Genomic DNA, 23544 nt, shown 5'->3' with positions numbered 1-23544 from the left:
CAGTGTTTCTGGAGCCTTTGGAGATTAATTCTTTTTTTTCCTTTTCTTTAATTTTTAATTTTTATTAGTGAAACGCCATGAGGTACAGTTGTAGACTTACAAATTTTTGTGCTTGGGTTTCAGTTATACAATGATCAGGTACCCATCCCTCCACCAGTGCCCATTTTCCACCACCACGGGTCCCAGTATCCCTCCCACCACCCATCCCCCACCCCATCCCACCCTGCCTCTGTGGCAGGGCATTCCCTTTTGTTCTCTCTCTCCTTTTGGGTGTTGTGGTTTGCAAAAGAGACACTGAGTGGCAATCATGTTTGGTCTATAATTTACTTTCCGCATGCTTCTCCCATCCTGGGAGGATCCTCCCAACACCCTTTATTTGGTGCTCCCTGCTCTATCTGAGCTCCCTTTTCCCCTAGCACGTGTGGCTGGCCTCCAAGCCATGGAAAATGAAGTCATGAAATTTACATACAAGTGGTACTACATGGAAGGTATCATGTTAAGCGAAATGAGTCAGAAAGAGAGGAATAGACATAGAAAGATTGCATTCATCTGGGGAACATAAAGTAACAAAACAGGAGACTAACACCCAAGAGTGGCCGAGTTTAGTACCTGGAGAGTAATTCTTCAATGTGGATTTTAAAATATATAGTACACATTATTTCCCAGAAAAAAATTAGAAAGTGTGAATACAAGGGGAAAAAAATACCCATCCCTATTTTTGCTAGTCCTTTTCAGTATTCACACAATTCTCTCCCTATTCTTTCTCACAAGATGGGAAATTATGTTCTAATCTATCTATCTATTTATTTATTTATTTTGCTTTTGGGGTCACACCCGGCAATGCTCAGGGGTTACTCCCGGCCCTGCACTCAGGAATTACTCCTGGCGGTGCTCAGGGAACCATATGGGATGCTGGGAATCGAACCCGGGTCGGCAGACGTCCTACCCACTGTGCTATCACTCCAGCCCCTGTTCTAACTTAATTTTAAAATTCACATGATTAGATGTTGCATCCTATAATTCAGGCAGGGACTCGGTTGACCTCTGTGTATGAGATATTTATAAAGCAACTGGGAAATACTAGAGTAGCTGGTTGCTCAAGGACCGTGTTGTCCTTCCCAAAGCTGGTGTACTTCCTTCCCCCTTTCCTCTTTCCATGGTGCTCCGGGGAATAAGTGACACTTTTATCTTTCCCTTTGGACTCCCTTTGGCTTTTCTTGTTTTCTTTGGCATCTTATACCACGAGTGGCAAATAGCAAGAACCTGTATTTGTTGAGTGGATTAAAGAAGATGTAAATCAGTAACTCCCGCTTCCAGATTAATTTCTGACAAGATGCAGTCTATTACAAACAATATTAAATCCTTTTTGATGAAGAGAATATTATAGGGTGCAGATTTTAAAAGCTGTTATTTAAAAGCTGAGCGCTAGATTAAAAAGTCATCAAGATTTCCTTTCCGAAAAGGGGTGCCCCTTAACACTGATTTTGATCTGAGACAAAACTTGTACGACTGGCTTAGGATTTGAAATCTGAATTTACCACCTACCACTCAATCTTATAAAGTGAGCAACAATAACTGCATTCACAGTTCAATTATGATATTGCCACATTGATAGCCAGTATAATTATGTCTAACGTCTTAACACTGTTACGTTTCATTTAGTATAAAATCAGTGCATTTTTTCCATAAGATTATATGATAAATATAATAACTTACTAATATTTATAGAACAGTGTTGAATCTTTTCAAATTATTCCTTTCTGTTTTAAAATCTCAAATGAATTTTGTCACGTGATTTTCCTGAACTTTGTACAGGGACGTGCTGGGCTCACTTGTCATTGAGTTTGTACTTTGTCATGTCATTCGCTCTGTTACGAGCAAGAGCGGTTCAGCTTTTATTGTATATTGATTTTTTTCCCTATTAATTGTTGCTCTCGGGCAGAGCACCTACAGACTTACAAGGAAGAAGCAGCTGTTGAATCCTAGCTTGAGCAGCACAAGCGCAGGAAAAATGGGGAAAGAATGCTGATGGCTTTGAGTTTGGTTTGTCGAAGAAGGCAGCTAGGTTTTGATTCTTCTACATTGTCGAGTAACGTGCAGCAAGTTTTTGAGACTTAAGAGTTATTAAATGTGAAGATTTAGATAAATAAGGGAATATATTAATTTGTGGCTATTAAAATAATGAGCATGTGGCTTTCTTAATGCCACTGGCTTTTCAGATCCCGACCTTGACTAATGGAAAATGGAGGAAGAGCACTGAACTACAGGATAAGTGGGAGAATTAAGTAACATGTCGTATATAAATTATTTGCTGGGTATAAGGTGAGGAAGTTGATCAACATAGAATGGAAAAACTTCTAAAAGAGAAAACCAAGTGCGCAGAACATTGCCAGTGGGGTGGGGGATGTATCCTTTGCATTTTAATGCTCCCCAAGTCAGTTTTACGTATAGAGTTTTTTTTTTCTGGTTAATATTTGTTCACATTACACATTTGATACCTAAGGATGATCCTCTGTAAGAGAGCTTATCCATAAAAGCTCTCATTAGCAATATTAATGATTGTGACGTGGAAATCAGAACTGGAAATCATTTCTCAACAAAGCATGAAAACATGGCTTAGCAGAGCTTGCCATGGGAATGACTTTTCGCAAAGCTCAAGAAACCCTGGGACTTGAAACATGATGCTTAAAATCTGATTATGAACTTAATTAATACGTTTTAGTAAGTTTGGAAGTCAAAGAGCCTTCTCAGCCAATTCTGAAGTTACTGGAACAGTTTAATTGAAGGAGCTGATAGAGACGCATTTTAATTAAAATGATTTAAATAGGTAATCTAAATAATGAAAACACAGATTGACAGTTGCTATATAAAAGCTTTTCCTTTAATTATTAACTTAGGATATAACTCTGGGCAATATAGTTAGAGGTCCCAATATTTGGTAAGTAGTTTTCTTATATAAATACTTTTGAGTATTACTGAAACCATCACAGTGTCATTTGTTTTCCATCTCAAGTGAAATAAAACTCTAACAGAAATATAAAGAAGACATAGAACAAGGTTGTTCTTAGAAAACCTTGAAGGGACCTAATGCTTAGTTTTTATTTATTTATTTATTTAGAGATAGCACAGCGGTAGGGTATTTGTCTAGCGCGCTACCAGCCCGGTCGAGCCTGGTTCGATTCCTCCTTCCCCCTCGGAGAGCCTGGCAAGCTACCAAGAGTATCTCACCCACAAGGCAAAAGCCTGGCAAGCTACCCCTGATGTATTCCATACGCCAGACACAGTAACAACAAGTCTCAAAATGGAGCCGTTACTGGGCCCACGGATGAACAATGGGGAGGACAGTGTTTGTTGTTGATTTATTTATTTGGCTGGGGCGGGCCATACCAAGTGATGTTTGGGGGACCAGGCCATGCTCCCCTGGCTTGTGCTTGTGCTTGCAGAGTGAGCCAGTTCCAGGGCCTTGGCTTTTTGTTGTTTGCATGCTAGATACATTGTTATTTGCATTTTAGATACAATGTATTGCTTTAAAATGCATTGTTATGACAAAGTTCTAGTCCATTGTATTGATTTTTTTGTTTGTTTCTTTGCCCTGGGGGCCTCCCAGCTGGAGGTCTGAAGGCCTAAGGCCCTTCCAGGTGATTCTTGAGTAACTGTAGCACTGTCCACTGTCCTGTTGTTCATCGATTTGCTCCAGCGGGCACCAGTAACGTCTCCATTGTGAGACTTGTTGCTATTGTTTTTTGCATATTGAATACATCACGGGGAGCTGGTGTAACTATGAAGGCAGTTCAATGCCAGGTCAAAGGGTCCATAACTGCATAAGCCCTGAGGTGCTAGAAATTGTCCAGCCCACCTAGCAATAGTTAGGGGCCACCTGCCAGCACCTGAGGTGGTTTGGGGTCAGGTGAAAGTCAGACCCTTTTTCACTCCTGATAGGGTGGAATGTGCTTTAGTTCTTCATGTCACAGAACAGTGAGTTCTTGCTGTACCAGATACTTCACCCATAATCTCAGATTTGGGGACAACTGATAAAACCGATTCCCCCACCCCAAAAAACCTAGTCCCTCCAGACACTTGCAAGGCCATCATGTCTGTTCCTTTTTCCACTTGCAGCAAATATCTCTCATTCAGAGAAATGTTTTACTTTCTAGCCCTAAATCTTTCTCTGAAAACTAAGGGCTGTGTTGAGTTACCTTTTATGCTTCGTGTGTTAGAAAATGCACGTGTGGCCCAAAAACTCAAAAAAGTATTTTTAATCATGATGTTAAAAGAGTCAAAGAATTATTAGTCTAAAGAAGTGAGGTACAAGTATATTCAAGAAAATTTTATCACTTCGTGGTAGTCTTATAGATGGTGTGAGACAGTCTTAATACTGTCTGATGGGCATCATTTTCTTTTTTATTCTTTGTAAATGAGGGCCATGGGCTGGCGAGATATTATAGGAATGAAGGTGCCTTGGGTGCGTGCCTTGCATGTGGTTGACCCTAGTTCGACCGCCAGACCGGAGATGGTTCCCCAAGCACCACTGAGAGTGACTTTGGAGCCCTGAGCCCCTTTGGGTATAATACAGAATCAAAAGAACAAAAGACCAGGACCAGAGATATGACTGGAGAGTTTGATCACCCTTAGCACCATGTATACTAGGGACCCTCACAGTTGCCAAATGTGTCCTTTCTGGGAGTCACCCCTCTCCCCAAGTTTAGGAAAGCTGAGAAAATAAAGAATTCCCATATAGCCCCCATACTCTGCAGCTTTTTCTATAGCTAACATCACTTTATATTTATAACATGTTAGAATTAATAAGTTAATCGTGACACATTCTTAGGAACTGAAGCCCATAGTTGTCTCAGATTGCCTTAGGATTTATTTAATATGCGTTTCTGATCCAGGATTCCACAGTGCATTTGGACATGCTGTCTTTCCAGGATCTTCTTGGCTGTGATTGTTCCTTGTGATACACCTCCTTATTTCCTCCCTTGCTTATTAAGTTTCCATCATTTATTTGCCAGGCTCTGGGCAAAATAGATAACCCATTTATCCCACATCGAACTTTGCAAAGGCACTTATAGGTATTTTTAAAATTTAAGTTTAATGAAGAATGTCTTGTGGCCAATTAATGTTTAATATGACAATTTTGAAAGTCCAATTTTTCTGTAATTTGCAGAAACATTTGAAGGACAATTAAGGAATCATTGCAGAAACATTGATAGTTTACCTCTAATGTTGTAAAGAATCCCTGTCTATTATTTTGAAGTGAGTTTGTGTCTTTTTAATTTCCAGAAGTTACTCTCTTTATCATGAGACTATGGAAATAGAGAAAGAGAAGTTAGTTCCTTATTGCCTTTGGGAATAGTAGTCATGGTTATAGTTCATGTTTAATTTTTTTTTCTTGGGATTGCTTCGAAAAGCTTTTTAAACAATCTCTGCTTTAAGCTTGGTTCTAGAATTTTTTTAAATAGGTGACACGGTATGTTAGAAGAGAGGTTTGGACTTACATATTTATCAGTGCCAGACCACTGCTGATTCTAGGTAATTTTGAGTTAGAATAGCCAAAATATCTGAAATAGCCAGGCTTTGTTGAAAGCGTTGGCATTAGGCTTATTAGGGGGTCCAAGAGATATTAAATAGGAAAATTCCAAGAGAAAGGTGTTCTAGGGCTATGGAAATTTAAATGAAATTATTTTTGGCAGTATTGTGCTGGCACAGACCTTTATTTTTACTTTTAAAATTACTATGTTGAAAGCATCTTGCTCCACCTGTGTCATTTGGAGGGAATGCTGCAGGCCTTTCGTATTTAAGGACAGTGTTCCCGTTAATAGCATCATCAGCTATTTGTGGTCGGTAGTGGGGATTACTCTGGGAAATATTTACTTTAGGACCTTTGCTGGAGCAAGGTTCAAAACGTATGAACAAAACAGGTCATAGGGAGACAACAGCACGTATTCAATGAAATATATGGACATTAATGTATCTTTCTAAAAACACGTTTTCAGTGCATTGTATTCTCAGCTACATTGGACATTGGTCTGCAGCTTTTCACATTTACATGACACCTCTCCCCCCCTCCCCAACCCCCAGTGTAGTTTAAAATCAGTTTCCATAGTGACATCTGGTGGTGAATATGAAATGCTTTCGAGAGTGCTTGGAATGGCAAGATTTTTGCGCCTTACGGTTTTTTCAGCTTATTCACAATTTGTCCTGTGAAGGTCTTCGTTGTATTCTTAGTTAGAAGGTTTTTTGTTACTTCTGTATTGTTGCATTACAGCAGAGGAGTGATAGAACTGGGTCCAATGGTGCATGTCTCAAGCTTGTCTAAGCTTGTCATCTGTTCTCAAAATACAGAGTCCCACAGCAGCCTCGATACCTTATCCTGTGCCTTGGAACCCTGGGACAGGGGAGGTGTTGTTTCCTTGGCTTTGCTGTCCGTGCCTGACTGGAGGGGCTTCCAGGACAGGCCTGGGTGCCGCACTACTGCCACTCTGCCCGTGGCTAGCTCTTTTTCACTCTCTTTTAGAGTAAAAGAGAAAATGAAAAGCAGAAACGGAGATGGCATAGAAAGAAAAGGAACTGAGAAGCCAGAGAGACACACCATGCAGGAAATGTTGCGGCATGTCTTGTGCACACACATACACAGACAGACAAACACACACACACACACACACACACACACACAGTGCACTCAGTATTGTGGGTATGTATCAAAGAGAGCCTCTTCGACACTTGAGTTTCTTTTGGTTTCTTAGAGAATTGTTTCAGGAACGTGAATGTGTAAACCAATGTGCAAATAAAAAGGAGTAGTTGAGAGTTGGTTGGTGGCATGGACTGAGGAGATGGGAGGAAGAGTTTGGAGGGTGAGCACAGCGGCTGGATTCACTTCTGCATATGACTAGGGGTCCTGATTGCTGTGTTCAGGTTACTCCTCATAAGTCTTCATAATGGGATTTTGAAACTTAGTCTCCTTTTTTTTTTTTGGCGGAGGAAGCATGGTAGGGGGTAACACCAGTGTGTTCCTTCACACACTGTCCCTGTCCTGTGCTGTAATTCACTTGCAGTGATGCTTAGGGAACCACAGGGTGCCCCGGGACTCTACCCAGTGACAATCTCCCTGGCTCTGCTATTATTATTATTATTTTTTTAACTTAAAGTAACTACTTAAGTTACAGAGGAAATCCAGCTGCAGATGCCAGCTATGACTTTATGAAGGACTTGGAATAAAGAATGATAGCAGTTGAAAAGCCAAACACAGCTGCTGGCCAGGAGAGTTTCACGGGAGGATCTCTAAGGGGTTGCAAAGTGACTAATTTCTGCCCTTGAGCCAAATGCTAGTTCTTCTCCTGGCTTTCTTCCCCAGAATTCCAAACCATTCCTGCTCTTCCTGCATTCAATATGGGACATGCCCTAAAGGCCCGCCTCACAGGTTTCCACCTGCAGGACTTGAGGGAATTTTCCTGATGGTTGAGTGAACTCTGGATTTTATAGTCGCGTGGCTTTGTCCCTCTGCCAGTACCTTCAGGTGTGCGGAGAGTGGTCTCAGCATGGTGGTGGCTGGTCCTGGAGGTCTTCGGCTGCTGGAGCCCTGGTCGGGGTGGGGAGGAAAGCTCAACCCGCTCCCCTCCAAGGGGCCCCGGGAAGGAACACCCAGGCGCGGGGGTAGAAGACTGCACTGTTCTCGTCCGGGATCTGGATTTTATAGTCTCTTTTTTTTAATGACATCTTATTGTCTCATTCCTACTTTGGACAAACTTGCAGGCTATCGAATGTAGCCTGCCCACAGGGCAGAGTCTGGCAAACTCCCCGTGGCGTACCAAATATGCCAAATACCAGTAACAATGATGGGTCTCATTCTCCTAAAGAGCCGTGAATATAATCTCAGGGCTAGAATGAAAGAGACGTTACTGGGGCCTGCTCGAGGCAATCGACGAATAACAGGATGATGAAATGATGAAATGAAATGAGTGAACTCTAAAGCAGTTTTGCTTGTGTCTGGTCTCTTCCCAGCTACCAAGCAGAGTCCTGGATCAGATCTCTTCCACTACTCTTCCTTTCACCCAATTCCAGCCGTTGAAATTTCTGTTTTGTTTTGTTTTGGGGTCATACCCAGTGGTGCTTAAGAGTGTCCTCCTGGCTGTGTGCTCAGGAAATCACTCCTGGCAGGGCTTGCGGTACCATGTGTATGCTGGGGATTGAACCCAGGTTGGCCACATACAGGGCATGCATCCTATCCACTTGTACTATTACTCTGGCTCCAGAAATGTCCTGGAAGTTCTCATTAAGGGAAACAGCAGTCCGTCACAATGATCCCCAGCAACGTCTTTGATGTGTGGGGATGATTCTGTGGCCGCGGTGACAGTGGGGTTGAAATGTCTGAGTTCTGGAGACCAATCCTGATTCAAATCCTAAGTTTCCTACTGGAATGTTGACTGGCTGTGTTTGTAAAGGTTTGGGCAGGTCACGGGCTTTAAGCTGCTTCCTTCTCATTTGCAAAGATAGAATCATGGTCACGGTCCTCCCGTTATTCATCGATTTGCTTGAGCGGGCCCAGCAACATCTCCATTGTGAGACTTGTTGTTACTGTGTTTGGCATATTGAATACGTCACAGGTAGCTTGCCAGGCTTTGCCATCCAGGCGAGATACTCTCGGTAGCCTGCTGGGCTCTCTGAGAGGGCCGGAGGAATCGAACCCAGCTCGGCCGGCAAGGCAAATGCCCAGCCGCAGTGCTGTTGCTCCAGCACAAAGATAGAATGAAAATAGTATTTCCTATGTTCTTGAAGTGATTTAATGCACATAAAGTACCTACTGAAAACCTAAGCGCAGAGTACTTTGTACTCTTAAAAAACTGTGAGTTTACTTGCATTCTAAATTTGAGTGTTTTAGTTATTTAATTTTGGTTCGTAGGTCACACCTGGCTGTGCTCAAGCAAAGCTTACTCCGGGCTCTGCCCTTAGGGGTCTCTCCTGGCAGGGCTTTGGGACCTCTGTAGTGCTTGCTGTGAAATCTCTGGGAACTTGGATTAGAAAAGTTTATTTTGTATGTCCTTTTTTGATTGGTAGTTAAGATTTCTCTTCAGTTACCAGTGAGTTGAATATAATATTTTTGCTTGTAGGGCTGTGATCAATAAAATATATTGAAACAGACTTCAGTCCCTGTATGATATAAAAGGGGGTCGTCCATGAATTAACGAAACATACACATCAGAGCATCTCATTCATGCCTCTTTAGTATTTTAATCACTCATCAGTTCAGTCTTGATTTTTGCCTGTGTTTGAGGAGAGCCAACTGGACTCTCACTTTGCACGTCTGTGCTATTCAGAGACGTCCTGGAACTTGAGAAGTGTGACCAGGAAGCCACTTAAAAAGTAGGAATGTTGTTTGGAAGAGGGGAAGCAAGAAGCATCCTGCAGTTGTACCCAGCAGACCAGACCAGAAGCGGAACTTGATAGGAAATGAATATCAGTTTTTGTCTGTACTTTGAAAACTCGTAATATATTTGCACATTGTTGTATCTTGTTTTCCTCCTCTTTCCTTAAGACTGGTGAAAGCTATGATGTAAGTTCAGGACCATTTAATACACTCCTGAAAACTGACAGGTGGAGAAAACAAAACATGGGCAAAACGTGAAGTTTGACTTACACCTTTTTTGAGTTTTCACATTAACTTTAGTTTACTTCGCATTTGTCCTGCCAGCAGTAAGCCTGGCAGTTTTCTGGCACTGAAGTCAACGATGCATGGTGGTTGAACCTTGCCTCCCATTTACTCTGGCCTTGGGAAAGATCCTCATCTTGCGTAATCTAAGTTTTTCATTCACGGAACGGGGATAGTAATATTTTATGTGGAGGCAGGCTAAAGATAAAGGTTAAAGGTGACCAGACTTTATAAGGCATTTAGAGTAATTGAGAAAAATTTGTTTCTGTAAGTAGTGTTGTGATTAAATACCTTAAGATCACATTTGAAAAGAAACTGTTTTTAAAAGTAGCAGCACACACTGAGGGTCAGAACACGAAAAGAAGGGCTGGAGTGATATAGTATAACAGGTAGGGCATCTGCCTTGCACGCGGCCGACCTGGGTTCAATCCCTGGCATCCCATATGGTCCCCGTGCTCTGTCAGGAGTAATTCCTGAGAGCGGAGCCAGGAGTAACTCCTGAGCACTACCAGGTATGACCCCCTCACCCCCTAAAAAAACACAGAAGAGGAGAATATGAGTTCCATGTACTCCTGTCAGAAATACTAGATTATAGTTCCATGAAATGGCAGAACACATATTAGTGAGATGAATGTCCATCCATTTTGCAGACTTGCAATCAGTAGCAAGAAAGTTCTATCAGGTTTCCTTTGTAGCAGTTACTGAAATAGATGAAAAAAGAGAAAGATGAGAAAGTTTTTCTTTTACGGAGGACACTTCCCTATCAATCAAAATAAAGATTTGATTCTACTAATCATGTGATTGAATTGAATATGAAGAGATTATGATTAGACCAGAGATAGAAAACTTGAAATTTATTGAAAGTTGTTGTTACTTCATAGAGACCGGTATCTTTTTACATAAGAATTTTGAATTCTGTTCCACAGCTCTAGTAGTATAGAACCTTTGTGTTTATAGCAATTAATGAAGCAGTAGTACATCACAATGCTTTTGCATAGCAGTAATGTTTATTTTATGATAATATATCTCACATTTCAATATTTAGAATGATTGCTGCTTATAAATTATAAATACTTTGGGGATAGATGTGAGTATATTGACATTTAATTGTAAATGAGTTTTCTTTGTACTAGTAACCTTTAATAAACCAGTATTTAAATTCACATATGATCGATTTACATATGGTGACAAATGATCAAATGTAAATTTGTTTGGCTAAGGTATTCCTTCATTCTGAGCACAGATTAAATTAAAGTTTCTTATTTTTCCCATGTTTGTTATTTTACACTAGTAGGACACAGGGTTTTCAAAGTCCAAACTCAATCACAGTAATCAATCTTAAAATCAGCATTGGTTCAGAATGATTAATGTATAAGAAAAGTGTAATGATATATTTTGGGAAAGCCAAAGGAATGGGTTATATTGCTTCATAAAAAAGAGGGATTTGCCTGGGAAATGAGTATTTCTACCATTAATCATCCTGAGAAGAGATTAATCCTAGGATTAAGTAAGCTTTGATTGGTTTTGATGGCTAGGCCAAAATGTTACAGATACTCCAACCCTCTTTTTGGTAATTATATAGCTCCATCTTTTACTAGTTGACTTAATAATTTTTTTTAAATGTGCCTTTGTTTGGGTCTCAGCTGAAGGCTGTTATGTACTATCCCTAGGTAAATTATTCGTCATTGTTCAATTATAAGAAATAATAATTGGGCTTTGAGCAAGGCGCTATCTTTACTGGTATACAAGAAGGAGGTGGCCACTGACTTTTGAAGAGTAGAAGTGTAGAAGGAGAATTTATATTTTTAGAACACCAATTGTCCTGCCATTTGCTTAAGGTGATTAAAAGAAATTGAAGGATTTCGGTATACAAGAGACCTGAGCAGTTCCTTATTTTGTAGTTTGAAAGATTATACTCTGTGTTTCCTTAATCTTGATTTTAAAAAGGGGGTGTATGTACCAAACTGAGGTGTCTATGGGAGTTTTGCTTGCCGCCTCTTTGGCTAAACCGTAGCAATGGTCAAATGAGTGGCAGCAGGGGTGCTAGACTGTGCTAGGTTCTGGTTCTCACAACTGAGTGTCTATGGCCCTGGGTTTTGTCCCTGTGGCCTCATTTAACCCCAAAGAAAGCCAGCAGATGTCAATATCTTGGATTTTTCATCTTTGTCACCCTTGGATAATCAGTCACTAATGAGATTGGGTTTGAAACTTCAGTAATATTTGTTAAGCATTTCACTTAGTTTCAGCATCTCATGCTAGTAATGACAATTACGTACATAGTATTTATTATATGCCAGCTACTGGACTGGGACGAGAGCACAGCAGCAGGGTGTTTGCCTCGCATGAGGCCGTCCCTGCTGACCCGGGTTCGATTCCTCCACCCCTCTCGAGAGCCTGGCAAGGTACTGAGAGGATCTTGCCTGCACGGCAAAGCCTGGCAAACTACCCATGATTTATTCTGTAGGCCGAAAACAGTAACAACAAGTCTCACAATGGAGATATTACTGGGCCCGCTCGAGCAAATCGATGAAGAACGGGAGGACAGTGCAGTGCAGTGCTTTTTATTAAGCCAACTTTTAAATGATTATTTATTTTTATAAGTTTTTTTTGTTACATCCAGTATTCCAACACCAATCTCACCATCATTGCATCCTCCCTCCATTATTCCCATTTTCTCAACCACCACTTAAGCCTGCCCCAATGTCAAGCCCTAAATAATTTATTTTATGTTGCTTGTTATGAATAATTAACTGAAAATGATCAGAAAAGGTTTCCTTGGAAGGACATGTGTGAAGATTGTTACATCTCACCCTGGAGCCATTAAGCCCTTGTGTAAGAGATTACTAACATGTCGTTACAGGTTAAGCCCTGTATGTTAATATTTTCTTAATCGAGATTGGTTGCCTTTCACTTTCCATCCCATCCAGTGCAGTTGCTACTCCTGGTATGTCAGTGGTGTAAAGTTTCAGTCCAGAAATTCTAAAATTTTGAATGGGGTGATACAGCTGGAGTTAAATTTTTAACTGGAGGGTGTATTTAGTCAACTTTGAGGGACATTTTATAGGAAGGAAATGGAGACACAAAACACCTCACTTAAGATGCAGTGCTAAATGTCACAAGGCTTTAAAAATTAAGAGTTTTTATTTAGTTGAAATTTTGTTAATGACTGTCTTGTTGTGGCTGACAGGCTCCTTCATGGTTGTCTGTTTTCTCTCTAGGTGTCATCGAAACTTCAGACCGACTGGACCGGGAGTCTGCCTCCCACTATTGGCTGACCGTCTATGCAGCCGATCAGGGGGTGGTGCCTCTTTCATCCTTTATCGAGATCTACATAGAGGTGGAAGATGTCAATGACAACGCACCGCAGACATCAGAGCCTGTGTATTATCCAGAAGTTCTGGAGAATTCTCCCAAAGATGTCGCTGTGGTCCAGATTGAGGCGTTTGATCCCGATTCTAGCTCGAATGACAAACTGACATATAAAATTACAAGCGGAAATCCACAAGGCTTCTTTTCAATCCACCCGAAAACAGGTATGTGTTGGTAATCTTCTATGAAATGTCCTTGCTAATAGTCTCCTGATCCGGAGAAAATTGAGAGTTTTCTGCTAGGGGTGGAGGCATCTGCCAAGTGATGCTTGGGATTCCAGGGTCCGCTCCCATCGGTTCCCAGGCCTGGTCAGTGTGAGGGCCTGGAGAAGCAGTGTTGTTAGCGTGGCCTTCGCCTCCTGGAGATTACCTGGGTTACTCCAGCGCTTTTCAGAGACCTTCAGAGCTGCACCTGGCTGTCCTTGGGGACCGTGTGATTCCACAAATTGATCAAGGATTCGCCATGTACAAGGCATGCACCTTAACAACTCTTTTTTTTTTTTTTTGCTTTTTTGGGTCACAACTGGCGATGCGCAGGGGTTACTCCTGGCTCTGCACTCAGGAATTATCCCTGGTGATGCCCAGAGGACCATATGGGTGGCTGGGAATTGAACCCGGGTCAACCGTGTGGCAAACGCCCTACCCGCCGTGCTATCGCTCCAACCCTTAACGACTCTTTCTTAATTGGCTGCTTTGCTTTAGTATTTAATAAATTGTTTTCCTTTTGAGTTGGCTTTTGATAAGGCTGTTAAGTGACTTGTAATATGTACAGTTTCACTTTCCGGATAAGAAGCAAATACTGTTTCAGTAATAGCTCCTGTATTAATGTTCTATCTCAAAATTACTGCGAATCCCACTGCTTGCTAAATGCTCCAATTTTCTGAACACTGCTTTTTATGGGAAATATCAGAAGCATATTTCACAATTCATGGTAGCTTTCGAAAATTTTCCTAGAGTAGTATTGTATCTCTAAGCCCTCGTGGGTTGAGATTAAACAGTTTTTAGATTGGGAGAAGTTACTTTTATGAGCTGGTAACTGATATTTCCCCTCTGTTTTCTCATCTCCGTGCCTGACCTCTTCCTTTCTAAGTACATAGCTTCTTGACTCTTAATCCTTTTTTTTAAATTCTGAATTTTATACCTTTTTTTGTTTGTTTCACATTTGATAATGCATCTACTTTTTTTTTAGTTCTCTTTTATATTATTTCATTTTAAAAAGAGGCTCTGACTAGCTGTCATTTGTGGAGTGAAAAGCAAGGTCTCATTGCAATGAGAGCCTCACTTGCAGACTGATGCATTCTTTTCCATGTATTGGCCCGCCAGCCGGCCTTCCTGTCCTCCCGCCCTCCCTCCCTTCTTTTCTTTCTTAGCTTTTTGGGCCGTCTCTGGTAGTTCTCAGGGCTTCCTCCTGACTCTGAATTCAGGAATCACTCCAGGCAGTGCACAGTGGACAGAATGGGATGCCAGGCATTAAACCTGGCTGTGTGCAGGGCAAGTGCCCTACCCACTGTACTGATACTCCTGCGCCTGTTTTCTTTGTGGTTTTATCAGAGTTAAAACATGAGCTTGAAAGGATAGTATGTCTATAGTTAAAGAAAACATTTTGGGGGAGAGGGATTGATTTTGAGTCATATCTGTGAAGTTCAGGCTTAATCCCAGGCCCTGGACTCAGATCACCCTTGACTGATCTGGAGATTCAACCTGGTCGACCATAAGCACAGCAAGTACTTTCACCTGCTGTAGTGTTGCTCTGGCCTGGAAAATAATACTTTTTATCCAGTAGGGAACTGAACAATTGTGGGGGTTTTTGTTTGTTTGTTTGTTTTGCTTTTTGGGTCACACCCAGCGATGCTCAGGGGTTACTCCTGGCTCGGCACTCTGGAATTACTTCTGGCGGTGCTTGGGGGACCATATGGGATGCCGGGGGTTGAATCTGGGTCGGCTGTGTGCAAGGCAAACGCCTTACCCACGGTACTATCGCTCTGGCCCCCACAATTTGTGGCTTTTATGGTAGAGTAATTTTCAGTAGAATCTTATTCTGTAGAGAAAGTTTAGGAGAGTTTACATGCTTTTGTCATGTCTTTGCTTCTATCCTGGCTTTCCTTATTCTAGAGGAGCTGGCTTTTCCAATCCCATATAGTGTATGTTAAGGGAAAAATACAAAAAACTGTCTAAAAGGAGGAGATATCCTCAATTCCTTACCAGTCTTTTTAAAATCCCTTTTTTGTTGGTTTGCGTACCAGCCTTATATCATAATTTTCTTTTGTTCTTTATTTCGGTGAGGGGAGAGCTTAGGGACCACACCTGGAGGTGCTCAGGGCTCAGTCTGCCTCTGTGCTTAGGGATCACTCTGGGCAGTGCTCAGGAGGCAATATGCTAGGGATCAGCTCCGGTCAGCTGCATTCAGGACAAGGGATATAACCCCTGAACTGTCTCTCTCTTCCCATTACTTCCTTTTTGAATGTTAAAGGAAGCAATTCCTATGGTGGAAAGAAACTGGTTTTAGTGTCTGTGTGCCAAAATGCAATACCTGAGAGAAGTCATGTGTATATATATTTTGTCTTTTTAAATGTATGCTAAAATACTGGTTTCTAAACTTCTTGTCATCATATTTCATATGTCATCATATTATAGATTGTCGCGGTTGTTAAAAATGAACTAATATTTCTTTGTATGCATAGCATTTCTGCTTTGAAATAATTGTGTTGTAGCTCTTCGGCCAGACTTTCGACACACTGCTCCGATGGAGAATAGAGAGGGGGTCGTATGCTTAGAAAGCGAGTATGGTTATTTAGGATGATTAAAACTAGGGGCCAAAGAGTGGTCAGGCACATGATGTGCATGTATGAGGCTCTGGGTTAGATCCTTGGCATTCTTAGCCCTGCCCCCAAAATCAAAAGAATGATTAAGTCTTAGAAGAATTTCATTACATATGAGTAAAACAGAATGTGAGAGTTATTTTCTTTGGGAAATTTCGGGGGTTGATTGCAGGACGCTGAGCCCAAGAAGAAGGGCTAAAATTAAGGATGATTCAGGAACATGAAGACTTGAATTTAAGCAAGGTAGTTATATACTATTTTTACTACATAAGTGGTAACTAAGTTCAGCCTCCTTCGTGAAATAAAATGAAAGAACTAAGACATAAAAATTAGAAGGCACTAGGAAAAAAATAGGAAACACGACTTTTGAAAATCCCAGAGAGGGTTTTGAAGTTAAAAAAAGATTTTCTTGTGAGCTGAGGGTAGGGGGATGGAGGTGAGGGGAACGGTAATCACAGACCTTGAAAAACAGAAATTAGAATTGAAACCTTGGGTTGATAATTCAAGGGCACGGCTGTCCTGATTTTAAAATTGTTTGGCGAATGAAATTTGAAAATGTTTTCATTTTTCTTATGCCCTCTATCTCTGTCTCAGCTTTCTTCAAAGGGGAGGCAAACTCGCAGTCAGTGTTCTTTTGGCTATCTGAGCAGACCCTATCGTTCTGGCCAGAAGAGCTGTTCGAGGAGAAGTGGAGTGAGGAGAGAACTAGGAAATCAAGGAGATGGAACAGGTCTGAGTCTCACAGGAAGCTTGAAATGGCGCCTCTGATCTGGTGGGGTGTGGTGGTGACTTGTTCCTGCCCTCTGCCATATGCTTCCACTTCTTCCTGTTCCATCCCCTCTTAGGAAGAGCTGGTTATAAGACATCTTTGTGTGCCTTTGGAGAGAATAAGCCCTGCCAGGAGCAGTTAGCTGATAGATAGACAGATAGGCCCCCACCTCCCCCGCAACGCCCAGATGCAGCTCATGTGCGTCTTGCTAACAGAGCACAGGAGAGAATTCATAAGGGGTACAGAAAGGTTGTTTCGGTGTGGGATTCTTTTGCTTGTTGCTTTTCTCTGTCAAGGCAGATATTGTTATAGCTGGTACCCAGGAGTATTTGTTGTGAAGCACTTTATAAGCTGTAGAGCTTATTGCAAGGTAAAGATCAAGACATAATCATATATATAGTACATATATTTAGCATGCGTGTTATTAGAGGACATAAATATAGCCTCCAAGGTCTGTCTCTAAATGATTCCAATTTTCTCGACTCAGCAGAAAATTTGGGCATGGTCCTCGAGTCCAAAGTATGCCTCCTTCTCAAAACATTTAGAGCAGACTGGTTTTTGATCAGTAAGTTTGTAGTATTGGGGGCCAGATTGTGAAAACTGTTGAAATACTGTCTGGTAGGAGCAAGTTCCCGTAATTTACTGATGCATAACACCACCTGGAGACCCTAAATCATGTTACTTAATAATTCATGGCTGAGTGAGCAAGTCACTGGGCTGGAAATGAAGAGATCTGGGTAGTGGTGAGGCGTTTTCCTCTGGGAATCCGGAGAAGCCTGGTTTTCCGGGTCCAACATTTTGTGATTAGTGAGGAGTGCTTTTGCACTCCGGTTAATGCTTGTGTGTATAACAGAGCTGAGACTGATCTGGGGAACCACTCCACGGCCACTGTGTTTGTTAAGCCTGACAGAAGACAGAGAAGATCTTAGTAGATTTTGTGCATCTTCTTTGGATAGGCTTACTTGTTGAAGTAAAATCATTCTGCTGGCTCCAATGTACATTGTATTTGGTGGTGTTTTGTGGGCTTTGTTTCTCTCTCTCTCTCTCTCTCTCTCTCTCTCTCTCTTTCTCTCCCCCCTCTCCCTCTTTCTCTTTTTATTTTTATTAGTGAAACACCATGAGGTACAGTTGTAGACTTACAAATTTTTGTGTTTGGGTTTCAATTATATAGTGTTCGAGTACCCATTCCTTTACCAGTGCCCATTCTCCACCACCACTGATCCCAGTATCTCTCCCACCCCCTGGGGCTGGTGTCTTTCAAAACATGCAGTAGCCTGGAGAAAGTCGACATGCCTTGCCATGGATGTACTCCCTGTGCACAGGCTGCTGCCCTGGGTCCTGTGCAGAGAGAGGAGAGAGAGAGAGAGAGACTGTGAAGTTGTTATCTACTTTAGAACCACTGGGATTGACCCTGCCTAGGCAGCCGAGACAGGGTCATTCAATGACAGACCAAATAGCATGCTAACCTGTCATTGTTAATTTTGTGTGACCTTCATAGAACTCTACGCATCTCCAAATAGCCCTAGTCAGAAAAAAAAATAATAAACTCTCCACCCTGGAAATAAACAGGTGGCTCTGAGATCAAGTCGGGAAGCGGGCTAGTGTGATGGAGTCAGGAATAAGGAGGCTCTTCGGAGAAGTGTGAGACTGATTTTTGATGATGGTTGAAGTAGATGGATGGACCCGCCGCCTCGAGATGGAACCCCGGTGACCATGAGCCTCTACAAGCATAGCTCGAGTATGCAGGAACCAGGACATTTACTCCAAATTGCGCGGCCGCTTATGCAGCCGCGCGACATCTCCCTATATACAAAGTGATCAGTGGAAAGTAAATCATCCAACATTTCTCCCTGAAAATCAGGCTAAACTCTTATACAAACCACAACACCCAGTAGGAGAGAGAGAGAACAAAAGGGAATGCCCTGCCACAGTGACAGGGTGGGATGGGGGTTTGGGGGGTGGGAGGGATACTGGGATCCGTGGTGGTGGGAAATGGTCACTGGTGGACGGATGGGTATTCAAAATAAATAAATTAATAAAAAAATAAAGCAAATTGCTGCTTCTGGGGAAAAAAAATTAAGTAGATGGATGGAGATGAGGTAGTGGGTGCTTGTCATGTTGGGACGCAGTTTGGAGTGATGTGTGTTAGCAGCCTAGAAATTAAAAAAAGGCTATATGAGAATCTGGAAGAACGGCTGCATTTGATGCAAACCCTTAAATGTCAGCATAAGGTTTAGCAGATAAATTCTTTTTTTTTTTTAAAGCCCTATTTGAGAAGCCTAGCAGTGCCTTAGGGATCTCCCTGCAGAAGAGCCAGGAATTAGCCTTGAGCATGTTTTTTTTTTTCCCCTCCCAGATGAAACTTGTAGTTTTATTCAGGTTTGATTTTTAACAAATGTGTCCAGAAGAGAGCCTCGAGGAAAGGCTGAAGCCCTCAGGGGCAGGTTCATCCCAGACACCTGAGGAGGGGGTGAGTCCCGGCCCCTGTTCTTCCCTCCCCTTCTTTAGGGACTTGGGGAGAGACACAGGAGTGGAGCTGGTCCCTCAGTCTGTGGGGGTGATGCTAGGGCAAAGGGCTATGGGCATAAGCTTGTTGTAAGTGTGAAGACCTCACTCAACCCCTCAGAACCCTTTTCTCCTTTTGTCATAATGTGACAGAATTGAGCAATCTGAATTTGGGGTTGTAAATCAACAGGTGTGAAGATTTTTGAACGTGTTTTGTCATCTATGCTGTTTCTCTGCTTGATTATGCCGCCAAGAACTGTCTCTGCCCACCTCCGAGGGTTCTTATTCTTGATGTTGATGTTTACTCCAAGCTAGAGGTACGTGAGGTATTTCCAGAGTGTGCAAACCTAAGAAAATCCATCCACTTTCTTTCTGATACGCACACTTTTGTTAAAACCATACGATTTTATAGTATCTCTTGTTTGGCTCTGCCCGCTCTCAGTGGGGGTAGATTTGCTTCTTAGTAAACTGTGCAAATGCTCGAGGTGGGAGAGAGAGACAAGTGCATAGAAGGCTAAGGGTGCACGAGCTTGAACAGTACCCAGCTCCTGCAGACAGATAAGCCCAGCTTCCTTCTTGGCATGTCAAGGACACAGGAAGCCGCGACCTGGACAATAGGGACCACTGTGCACTTCAGTTTTCATTGTCCCTGAGCAACCTCAGGAAGCCAGCAAAGCCCAACCAAAGTGTCCGTCGGCGATGTTATCATCAGCTTGAACTTTGGAAGAGTGATAGGAAGTTTATAACCATGAGATTAAGTTCAAAGTGTTACTTTTAGGAATGTTCGTGTTTAGGAAAAGCTGTAGCTTTTTCATCTATACATTGGTTATTTTCTAGGTCTTAGGGGGAAAAAAAAAGCCAGTATTCCTCTCTAAAAAACTTGTCTAGAAACATGTTTGAAATGCAGTGAACTGTCCATGCTTTTCAAGTCTGTGATTTAGTAAGTTTTGGTAGTGCTGAAGTGTGAAAAACAGGTCTAGAGTCGATCGAAGCTCTGCCCACAAAAGCGTCCCTCAGCTCCTTTGCCCATCAGGTCCAGCCAATCACTGTTACTGCTTTTTAGGGGGAGGGCGTTACTTTATTGGTTTCACTTAAGTAGAATTTTATATAAAGGATACATGATCCTACATACTTTTGAGTGTGTGTGTACAGCGCGGGGAGGCTTGAATCAAGCTTATTTATTTTGGGATTCACCCATGTGAGGTAAGCCACGTCTTTTGTTAGGGTATATTCTTTTTTGTTTTTGTTTTGAGGCTACAGCAGACTACGCTCAGGGCTTATCCCCAGCTCTGCAATCAGAGATCCCTCCTGGTGGGGTGTGGGAGACTTCTCGGTGTGGAATTGAACCTGGGGGCAAAAGGCAAGTGTCTTACCACGGTGCTGTTTTTCCCACCCCATCTGCGCCCCTTGTTCTGTTCTTTGTCAGTGTACGCTCTCCATCACTGATGGATGAACACTCGTGTTCTTGCCAGGTTGGCATGTTGTAAATAAATCTGCTGTGAACATTTAGGCACAAATCTTCATATGGATGTAAATTTTCATTTCTCATGCATTTCATCTGGGAATGAACACGTGTTGATTAATTCTGTCCAAGCACAGCTCGGACTATCACAGGACTCACCTTGTTACTCTCCTGTCAGTATCTTCCTTTCATGATTGATGTGTTGTGTTCCGCATAGCATTATTCCATTAATTTTGTCCTTTTTGGTTTGCTTCATATTAAAGGCAAAATCTGATCCTAGCTAGCTGGATGCAGAAGTTCCACTATTTCTATATTTCTTTTAGAAAACTTATTTAATTTATTAGTACTGCCACACCTATGTATATAATGGTAAAGCCTCATTTAATGAGTATCATAAATCATAACTAAGGTTTTCGTATCTCTTCAACAAGTGAAAATTGAATTTGTAGATTTATTCAAAACATAAACTTAGCAATATCGCGGAAATGGCTCTGCAATGTATAGAATCATATATAAATCACTATAAAATCTATATCACTGCATTGTACTAATGGGCAGAAATTGGATCCTCAAGTACTAACTAAGCCTCTTCTTCAAAACAACATTTATAATCAGCATATTCTGTTTACCTAGACTGGAGAGTATGTAACATAATTCATAAATTATATTACTCATTATAAATAAGTTATGCATTCATTTAGTACACAATACTGAAGAAACACAAAGGATAGCCATTGAAAGTTTTTGTTCCTTGGGTCAGAGTGTTGCTTAATGGGCTGAACACAGGCTTTGCCTGCAGAAAACCTGGGTTCTATCACCATACCACCAAGAGGGATGTTGGCATCGCCAGGAATGACCCTTGAGCACAGAGCCGGGAGTAGCCTCTGAGTACTGCCAGCGGTTCTTCTGCTCCTGCTCCTTGGACACTCCTTTCACTTCCTTAACGTGTTAATTCTGTTTCATCTTCTGTTTCCTTTGTGCTCTGGTGCCTTCACTGGGCAGAGACTTCCCACTCAGGTTTAGTCTGTTCTTAAGAGGTGGTTGATGATTCACTGTAGCGTATGAACTACTCTGAACCCAGGCCAGGAACCGCCTCCGTTTGCAGGCCACTGTTCCCTTGCCCTGAAATCTCAGGACCCAGTACTAGACACTTAGGAAAAGCCCATCAGCTTGAGTCCCCTGAAGTGATCCAAACCAACCGGTCCTGAGCATGCGTGTGCTGCTTTGCAAACACCAATGCACCTTTGTCCTGCCTCTTCTCTGCCTCCTAGAACCTAGGTGATGTGGCTTATAAGCCCCCTAGGCAATTGTATCAAACTGCTTTTCATTGCCAGCTGATAGGGAAACATGCCTATCAGCTGGCCTTATCACAGCTGGCTTCTAAAAAAATTTACATTTTAGGCCACTTGAAGCAACTAGTGTTTGCAGTATCTTTGACACCTGTACCAGCAAGCTAGCAAGCGTTCATGTTTTACTCTTCTTCCATTTTTATGCAGCTGATATGCATCTTGCATTTCCCATTAACAGCATTAGATGCTGCGTATTTACCAGGAAAGCTATAACCATAACTTTATGTTCTAGTTACTGGTGGACTTGCCACATTACATCTATTTACATGTATATTTATGTATGTTTGTATCCTTTTAACTTTGACTGCCAATTGGTTTCACAGTCTAGTAAACACATTGCTTTTTATTTTTATTTTTATTTATTTTTTTTTGCTTTTTGGGTCACAGCTGGCGATGCTCAGGGGTCACTCCTGGCTCTTCACTCAGGAATCATTCCTGGCGGTGCTCAAGGGACCATGTGGGATGCTGGGAATTGAACCCGGGTCGGCCGCGTGCAAGGCAAACGCCCTACCCGTTGTGCAAACGCTCCAGCCCCAAACACGTTGCTTTCTGCACTTTCTCATTCACTAATGCAGAGTTTCTTATTAGGAAAAACGCACTGAGTTTTAGTATATGGCTAAAATAAAATAAACAGCAGTGTTTGTAACAAAGCATCTTTTGGGTGAGTATATGTGCATGTATGATTTCTCTTGTCCATCTTTAAAACGCTTCATTTCCCTGACAGCAATTAGATATATTTCTATCCTTTGTAGTCCAAAAATTGTGGTTTTTAGATGAGTGTGAGGGTTTTTCTCTTACTCTTTCTAGCATTTCCTTCATCATTTCTGGGAGGTAAACATTTCTTGTATTTTGGAGGGCGACCTTCGCTCAAAATCCTTCCCCTGCTAGCTCTGGAACACACCACACTGAAACGTTGAAGTCCAGCACTTCTCACTCTGAGCCGATTTCTATTAGGTTGTCTCAAGTGTGATACCTCTGAGAGTTGATCTTGAAGGAGAGTACCACAGAGAAGCAGCAGACTGTGGTTTTCTTCCTTTTGTCCTCTTCCTGCCTTGTTCTCTGATCTTGCATTACTATTCCATCCCTTGACCTTTTCTTGTCTTCACTTTTCGATCAATCTAGAACTAAACTTTCCCATTAGGAGCCGGAGAGGGACGCAAGGATGAGAAGGGCTTCTATGTCGTGTATTTATTACACAAGCATGTATGCCCTGAGCATCGCCAGGTGTGAACCCAAAAGTAAAAAAAAAAAAAAATCAATCACAATTATTACATTACTTCGGAGAAATTAAGGCTAGCAATGGCTGGTACCAGGAAAGACTTGACTGGCCAAATTCTGCTTTTCTGTGTATTCACTTTCTTTTTCTCTTTCTGCCTTTGGGTTTGGGATGCGAATACAGCCCTGAAAACTTGGTTTTCTGTGCCCTAATCTGTTTTTCTGTATTAAAGAATATATAGGTTATATAATGGTTGCGTTTTTCAGGCTAATCTTAAGTTCTCTGATATCTTTAGATCAAAAAGCAAAAGCTTTTAAATAACATCGAGTGTTTAAATTTAGTCATATTAACCGTGTACTGCAAGGATCACCAAACTTTTTTTTCTGGAAGAGCCAGGATAGAGAGTATTT

The 23544-nt window shown here is 41.8% G+C and overlaps 1 protein-coding gene across 1 annotated transcript in view; it reads left to right on the top strand.

Moving 5' to 3' along the window:
• The window catches only part of FAT1 (FAT atypical cadherin 1), a 131524-nt gene that overhangs the window by 45366 nt on the left and 62614 nt on the right, over window positions 1-23544 (top strand). Inside the window, exon 4 of the mRNA XM_056114414.1 lies at window positions 12865-13179. Coding sequence (XP_055970389.1) covers window positions 12865-13179 — 315 coding nt within the window. The remainder of the gene's footprint in view (window positions 1-12864; window positions 13180-23544) is intronic.

This window comes from Sorex fumeus, unplaced genomic scaffold, assembly GCF_029834395.1.
Source record: "Sorex fumeus unplaced genomic scaffold, SorFum_2.1 ptg000024l, whole genome shotgun sequence".
Taxonomy (NCBI): domain Eukaryota; kingdom Metazoa; phylum Chordata; class Mammalia; order Eulipotyphla; family Soricidae; genus Sorex; species Sorex fumeus.
Note: the sequence above shows the minus strand (reverse complement) of the source record. Positions and strands in the feature narration are given on the sequence as shown.